This window comes from Brassica oleracea, chromosome C5, assembly GCF_000695525.1.
Source record: "Brassica oleracea var. oleracea cultivar TO1000 chromosome C5, BOL, whole genome shotgun sequence".
Classification (NCBI taxonomy): Eukaryota; Viridiplantae; Streptophyta; class Magnoliopsida; order Brassicales; family Brassicaceae; genus Brassica; species Brassica oleracea.
In genome coordinates, this window is record NC_027752.1 from 12,360,491 (window position 1) to 12,368,263 (window position 7,773).

General features: G+C 38.6%; 1 protein-coding gene and 1 long non-coding RNA gene across 3 annotated transcripts; one reads left to right on the forward strand and one right to left on the reverse strand.

The window, feature by feature from the left end:
* The first annotated feature begins 2,377 nt into the window (after positions 1-2,377).
* LOC106295371 lies at positions 2,378-5,525 on the forward strand. 2 transcript variants are annotated; one of them, XM_013731254.1, is made up of 4 exons: positions 2,378-2,588; positions 3,031-3,274; positions 3,363-3,403; positions 3,479-5,525. In XM_013731254.1, the coding sequence occupies exons 2-4, from the start codon at positions 3,091-3,093 to the stop codon at positions 5,336-5,338; spliced, it is 2,085 nt and encodes a 694-aa protein (XP_013586708.1). In that variant the 5' UTR covers positions 2,378-2,588; positions 3,031-3,090; the 3' UTR covers positions 5,339-5,525. The 2 variants fall into 2 exon arrangements, with proteins under 2 accessions (XP_013586708.1, XP_013586707.1); XM_013731253.1 differs by lacking the exon at positions 2,378-2,588 and adding an exon at positions 2,659-2,707.
* Positions 5,526-5,578: 53 nt separating this feature from the next.
* On the reverse strand, positions 5,579-6,092 carry LOC106295372. The gene is made up of 2 exons (XR_001260998.1): positions 5,995-6,092; positions 5,579-5,855 (listed from the first exon to the last, which is right to left on the reverse strand). It is a non-coding gene; the product is annotated as an uncharacterized LOC106295372 (long non-coding RNA).
* Positions 6,093-7,773: the final 1,681 nt, after the last annotated feature.

Consider the following 7,773-nt stretch of genomic DNA (forward strand, 5'->3'; position numbering starts at 1 on the left):
GGCAATATATAACAAAAGAAAATAATAATATTTAATCATCCGTATTTGGTATATACACCAAAAAGAAATAATAATATTTTGTTTTCGTAACTGTTGACTTGAACAAAATGGTTCCCGAAACATATGGAAAAGTGGAGGTTACAAAATTATTTCATTAGTAAGAAAACATTTATGGTTATAGAATTTGCGTTGTACAATGAATAATTAGGTTCTAAATAATTGGACAAAACATTTATCAATGGGACATGATCCTATTTTAATAGTATTGATATTTCCTCTCTACTCAAATCCCTCTGTATTTTTTTCCATCAAAATTGTAATTCTTCATTTTTCAAAAATATCGCCAAATCCAGAAAGAAGACCAAGCGAGAGTTTTGGGAAAGGAAGATGTAAGGTTCTGATCCGTTTTACCCCAAGAAATTGCTCTTTATTTTAATCATCAAAAGTTACTTGTGGTTTTTGGCCCAATCCTAAAAGCTTCGGCCAATACGAAGTTCGAGTTTTTACGGTGAACTCCTTCCTCGTCATGATGAACATGGAGATGGGCAAGGCAGGATGAGATTTAACTTTTCCTTCTTCAAAATATTCTACTTAACTAATTCCCCTTTTCACCATTATCGAGATGCTCTTCATTTTGTAATCGGCTACCATTTCATATCTCATCTTTTTCAATCTCATTGTTTACGCCGCCGGAACCCTTTTTACAATCTGTGATGGATTCTATATCTGATGGGTTTCATGGGCTTCATCACCCTACAATCTTGGAGCATATGAGTTTCAACGAGCTTCTTTTTTCACGGGGACTTCTACAACAAAAGTCTGAATCTTTGTTTCACTCGGGTAAAATCGCTGGAATAGAAACTGTTATTGAGAGAGAGAGAGAGAGAGAGAGAGAGAGAGAGAGAGACTAAAAGTGATGAATATAAAGTTGTTTGTGTGATTTCCACAGGAACAAATGCCATACTTTTGGGTTAGGACAAGCTAAGGAAAACACTCATAGATTCAGCAATGTAAAATAATTTTTTTTTTGAAATATCGTAATTTTGTGAAATAACCGGTTAATATATTTTACTTGTCTGCTATATTGATAACCGCTACAAACAAAAAAACACAAATAACAATAATAATATCCGGTTAATATATATATATATATATATATACTTAAATTATTGGGTACAAGAATAATTTTTGGCTCTGAATCTATAGTGATAACCAGCTATTGATTGAAAATTCCAATTAACAATAAAAATCACCGGATAATTACTTATGTTAGCCGACTACTAATTAAATAACCAAAAACCATTCAAGATAACTGGATAACTGGTATACACTACATAAATACATGAACCGCATAAGTTAGACGGTGAATCTGACCAAGAGAAAATAACCGGAGATAACCGACTATTGATTGAAATTCCAACTAAGAATAAAAATGACCGGATAATTATATATGTTAACCGACTACTAACTTAAATAACTGAGAACCATTCAAAATAACTGGTATACACTACATAAATACATGAACCGCATAGGTCCACTGTGAATCTGATCACATAGTTAATGTGAAATTTTATTCCGCCAACCATTTCAACTATTTGTGTTTCGATTGTAAACAAACTCATATTATGTTTACTACAACAAGTAAAATTTTGGATGGAACTTCTAATTATATAATGAGTCAGCTCGTTTTATTGAGTTTATTGGGTCAAACAATTTATGACCCAAATCCACATTTGACCCAAAAAAAAAAAAAAAAACCAAATCCACCATTTCGATACCTTTGTGGTAGATTTTATGTGATTATGCAAAAACTAAAACTGTTAAATTCATAGAAAAAAAGTTCATGTGAAGCGTTGTATTGATCGAAGAGGGATGAAAAAAAAAATAGAACAAAAAAATGAAAAGAAAAGATATGGCGATAGAAAGAGAAGATGATTCCCGGAAAGAGAAAATACATATATGTTTGTATATGTCAGTTTCGTACATAAATGAAAGAAGGAATAGGGGTACTATGGTTATTTTGCTATGTCTGGAGATGAGGTTGAAGCTCGGGCCATCAACTTTTCCAGTTCTGCAAATTTCCTAATCTTCTTCTATTTTAGGTGCAAATCGCTCTTATTAAAAAGTATTGCAGCCGATTTAAATGCGTGATGATATCTAAGAATTCGTCACAATTATTTTAGGTTAAATTAAAATATATAAAAGAAAGAAGAATATTAAAATTTAAAAGAGAGTGAAGGAGCGTGAAGGACTCGAACGGGACGTGGTTGGGGAAAAGAGGGGTAACAAATGTGGAGACCATAGTGGGTCAAAGCAGAAGCAAATTACGGACAAAAGGGCAAAAACCAAAGGAGACTTTCTGTTACTTAAGGAAGGCTGATTCCATGGGGTAAATAAAAATCCCAAAAAAGGTAAAATAAAATAAAATAAAAAGATTTCAGTTACATAAAAAGCCACAACCGTGTTAAGAAGGAAGGAGAAACAAACACATAAAAAATAAAGAATAAAAGAAGACAGAGACGCCTGCTTGATCGCCGGCGTTCTGTGTCACCCACCCCGTCCACGTCTTTCATCTCTTTTGTTCTCGAGTACGCTTACCAATCTCTCTCTCTCTCTATGTCTGCTTTTTTTTTTTTTTCTTATTTGATTCAATTCAATTCCGATTTATGTTTTTATTAATTTTTGTTCGCTTAATGCGATTGGAATGGTGATCTCTTTATACTCTGTCTGCTGATAGATCGATGAACGATGTTTGACCTAAATCCATCATCGGTGTCTGTCTTATTTGCAAATCTTCTCCTTTCCTTGTAGCATTCGTTGGTGTGATTAATTAGCATAGATGATGTTTGATTGTTGATTGTTTGATATAATTATTATTTGATCTATGCCTAGAGTGTGTCGTGTGTGCTCTTTGGTCGTCATAACGTTTTGTTATATAATAGGCTCTAATATAGCAAAAGCTTTAGGCTTTCCTGCGGTTACATTAGTTATGTGTTGTTTGGTACTGATATGACTCTTTTCTTTTGATAGTCAGGAGAATGCAAAACTAGTCTTAAAGACAATCCAAAGTTGAGGAATTGGAGGGATTCAATGGAGTCCAACAACCAGCAGCAGCATCAAGAACTTGTAGCCTCTAAAACGGATCCTCTCTCCATTTCTCAATTGAACATATCTTCTTCTTCTTCTTCGCCATTGCCTCAGGTCAACATGGCGGAGGAACTTTTAAAGAGTCATAGACATTCTCTTTCTCCTAATGAAGGCCTCCCCTCAAAAGGTACTATAGCCTTTGTCTGAATAATTGATCTACTTATAATGTTACCTCTGAGATGGTTTTAAAAACTTCGAGTCTCTTGGCGTTGTAGATGATGACGACTCTACCGACCCAAACTATGACACCATCGAGGTACTCTAGTTGATCTGATGCTCTTATTGCACATTAGAAGAGTGATGTATGTGTAACTTTTTTGTGGAACCACAGGGCAACAATGGACATTCAGATCCAACAAGCTTCGATGCAGATTTATGCGAGTACAAGAAAAAAGCCACGATCATCGTCGAGGAATACTTCAGCACCAACGATGTTGTCTCAGTTGCTAACGAGCTCAAAGAGCTTGGAATGGCCGAGTACCGTTACTACTTCGTCAAGAAGCTAGTCTCCATGGCCATGGACAGGCACGACAAGGAGAAAGAAATGGCTGCGTTTCTCTTGTCCACCCTCTACGCCGATGTCATCGACCCTCCAGAGGTTTACAGAGGCTTCAACAAGCTGGTCACTTCCGCAGACGATCTCTCCGTAGACATCCCAGACGCTGTCGATGTTCTTGCTGTCTTTGTGGCTCGTGCCATCGTCGACGACATCCTCCCTCCTGCGTTTCTCAAGAAGCAGATGAACTTGCTCCCTGAGGACTCCAAAGGCGTGGAGGTTTTGAGGAAGGCTGAGAAGAGCTATCTAGCGGCTCCGCTTCATGCTGAAGTCGTTGAGAAGAGATGGGGAGGGGCTGATAACTGGACGGCTGAGGACGTGAAAGGGAGGATCAACGAGCTGTTGAAAGAGTATGTGATGAGCGGAGACAAGAAGGAGGCTTTCAGATGCATCAAAGGGTTGAAAGTCCCTTTCTTCCATCACGAGATTGTCAAAAGAGCGCTGATCATGGCCATGGAGAGGCGCAGGGCGCAAGAGAAGCTGTTAGAGTTGCTGAAAGAAGCGACTGAGGTTGGTTTGATAAACTCCACTCAGGTGACTAAAGGGTTTAGCAGAATCATTGATTTGATTGAAGATTTGTCTCTTGACATACCTGAGGCGCGTAGTGTGTTACAGTGTTTTATCTCAAAGGCTGCTTCTGAAGGATGGTTGTGTGCTTCTTCTCTCAAAACGCTCTCCGCTGATTCAGGTGAGAAGTTACTTGAAAACTCCAAGGCTAGTGTGTTTAAAGACAAGGTTAAGTCGATTGTCCGAGAATATTTCCTGTCGGGTGACGCTTTGGAGGTTGTGCATTGTCTTGAAACCGAGCTGGGTGCGTGTTCGAGTCAGCTGCGTGCGATCTTTGTCAAGTATCTGATAACTCTAGCGATGGATAGGAAGAAGAGAGAGAAAGAGATGGCTTGTGTTCTTCTCTCGTCTCTTGACTTCCCTGCCAAAGACGTCAGAAAAGCATTCTCGATGCTGATTGAATCTGCAGACGACACTGCTTTAGACAACCCGGTGGTGGTTGAAGACCTGGCCATGTTCTTAGCCAGAGCTGTGGTTGACGAGGTGTTAGCTCCACGTGATTTGGACGAGCTCTTGAGCCAGCCAGGCTCAAGCGTGGGGGAGAAAGTGATTCAGACGGCGAAGACGTTGCTGAAAGCGCGTTTGTCCGGTGAAAGGATCTTGCGTTGCTGGGGAGGAGGAGGGGTTGAAACAAACTCTCCGGGGTGCACTGCGAGCGAAGTGAAGGAGAAGATTCAGGTGCTTCTTGAAGAGTATGTATCTGGTGGAGAGTTGGGAGAAGCTTGTAGGTGCGTGAAGGAGCTTGGGATGCCGTTTTTCCACCACGAGGTTGTGAAGAAGTCGGTGGTGAGGATCATAGAGGAGCAGGAGAAGAAGGAGAGGGTTTGGAAGCTGCTGAAAGTGTGTTTTGAGTCGGGGCTGGTGACGATATATCAGATGACAAAAGGGTTTAAGAGGGTGGGCGAGTCGGTTGAGGATCTGTGTTTGGATGTCCCTGATGCTTGGGAGAAGTTTAAAAGTTGCGTGGAGAGAGCCAAGGTTGAAGGGTTCTTGGATGAATCGTTTGCTTTTGAGGAGGAAGCACAAGGTGTGAAAGACAAGGGCTCGTCTTCGTCTGCAGCAACCTGAAACCTCTTTGACTAGAGAGACGCAAAGTTACATTTTGAATCCCTTTTTCTGGTTTTATATATATACTAAAAGTTTTGGTACTTTGATGATGATCTTACAGAAAGCTTCTCATCTTAGTGACGTTTTGTTATAACTTATTTACTTATTTTGTTCCTCTTTTAATTTTAAAGTTGACCTGCTTTTTTTTTTTTGGTTTTGCGTTTGTGTGTCATCGACTCATCATCATCATATTAGTTTCTGTTTCTTGTAATCTTTTTTTTTTTACCATATGTGTCGTCAATCTGGATTCTGAAACAGACCCCTAATACTCCACAAAAGAATCATTAGAGAAAATAATCAACATGATACTGTTTCTCTTCATTATAATTCTCCATTTTTCTTGATAGATTTGGGATGCTGGTGAGCAAAAGAGGGGTGCAGATTGTTTTGTGCTTTGTTTATGGTAATCACCAAATCGACAATTTCTTAAGCAGTTTCTTTTGCTTATAGCTTTTTTCTCCCATTGTCAAAGATCGCCCTGAAATTTTGGAAGCTATAGACGATTTACTGAAGACTTCAATTAAAAAAAAAAAAATTAAACAAATTTGAAGGTTTATGTTTAGGCAATTTTCTTCTTCAAAAAATTTGAGAGCTTAAGGTAAATAATTCATCCGAACCTGTCATGCTAATTGTGAATATGGATTCTTGTTATGTGACGGACTTGTTTGTTAGAGAAGAAAGCTAGAGAGAGAATGGTGTGCCGAAGGGAATGAGGATAACTACATATACCCTCTACCTCCTAAAAAATCCTCGTTTATCCTTTTATTATAATATAATTTTTTTTTTTAATTTTTTTTTTAAATAGAAAAAGTGGCTAAAGACGGATTGCCCCTACCATAAATTAGATATTTACAAGATCTAACCGGAAAGATCCGACCCACACATAACAAACCCTAAAACCCGACCCAGCTAAACCAAAACGATATCGTTTTGAATTACTCAACTCATTCCCTTCTCCAAATTTTGATCCTTTCGTCGTCTCTCCCCTCTCGACACTCTCTATTGCGAAATCGGAGATTGAAACTCTAGAGTATCCATCTTCGTTCTTCCTTGTTCATTCTCCATCTAATTCGAAAATCCATCTTCGTTCTTCTTTGTTCGTTTCTGTCTCAACTATCTCTTTGTCTCTCTTGTCTGAAACCCTAAAGTCTAGACCGCTTCGTTTCTTCTTCCTTCTTTGTCGAAATCGAGGCTCCATCTTCGTTCCTTGTGGTAAGTGATTAGTTTCCCTTTATTTGGTTGTTATTTGGTCGAATTTGTATGTAGATTTGAAAACAAATTTGGGGAAAACTTTGAATGTGTCTTATGTTTACATCGAATCTGTATGTAGACTGATGCGTTTTTTTGTGTGTTTCCGATTTGAGTGATAAATTGTATTTAATTTTTGTTAATAAAATTGTATTGGGGAAACTTAGTTGATGTTGTGTTGTTGTTTTGCGGTTTGAATTTAGTTTCATTGAGTGTTGTAATGTCTTGTATAGGGAAGTTATGAAGGGAAATCAAAAGGGAGTCCCCAATGAAAGGCGTCATCAATCTCTTAGAATCCAAAAACCGGACTCAATTGCAAAAAAGCCGGAACCGAGAGTTTCACAAGAGCAGTAAGAGTAAGAAGAGTAGGAAGAGTAAGAAGAGTAAGAAGAGTAGGCCAGTGAGAGAGCCAGTGAGAGAGCCAGTGAGAACACCGAGTGTAGAATCGCTCTCAGCCTCAGATGAGTCCGAAAGGGAGGGATCCGAAAGAGAGGTATATATTTTCTATTCATTGTTATTGTTAGTGAGAAATGATGAGTAGTAATTAGTAGTACTACTAGTACTTCTTGTATTACTAGCATTACTAACATGTATATATGTATTTTGACTGCAGGAAATGCAACCAATGCAACCCCTTGAGTTCTACTTCAAAAGCAGTGAGTTCCCCAAGAGTTTCAAGATACAAACTAAGTGCTTTGTGACCAAGACAGTAAAGCTCATCAAGGGTAAGCCTGAGGCTGAATGGTTCACAAGCCATCCTCAGTTTCGACATTTCTTCCACATGCGCACCATTTGTACTCCAGAAGATGATGTTGCATGGTTTGCGGTTAATGGTGTATCCATCCGCTATTCTATGAGGGAGCATGCCTTCATTTCTGGCTTAGAATGCGGTGATTATCCACCAAACTACGAGAAGTTGGGGAGTTATAAGTTTGTGGATTATTACTTCCATGACAGAAAGAAGATCACCATCAGCGATGTGAAGTAGAAGATGTTGTCTATGCCACCGTGTCCAGATAGATTGAAGATGATTGTCTTGTTTTTTCTTGGTCGGGTTATCAGAGGAAAGCCGAAGGATGCTGGACATTTAGACCTCTTCATATTAAGGATGATGGACGATTTAGATGCTTGCAGATCATTTCCCTGGG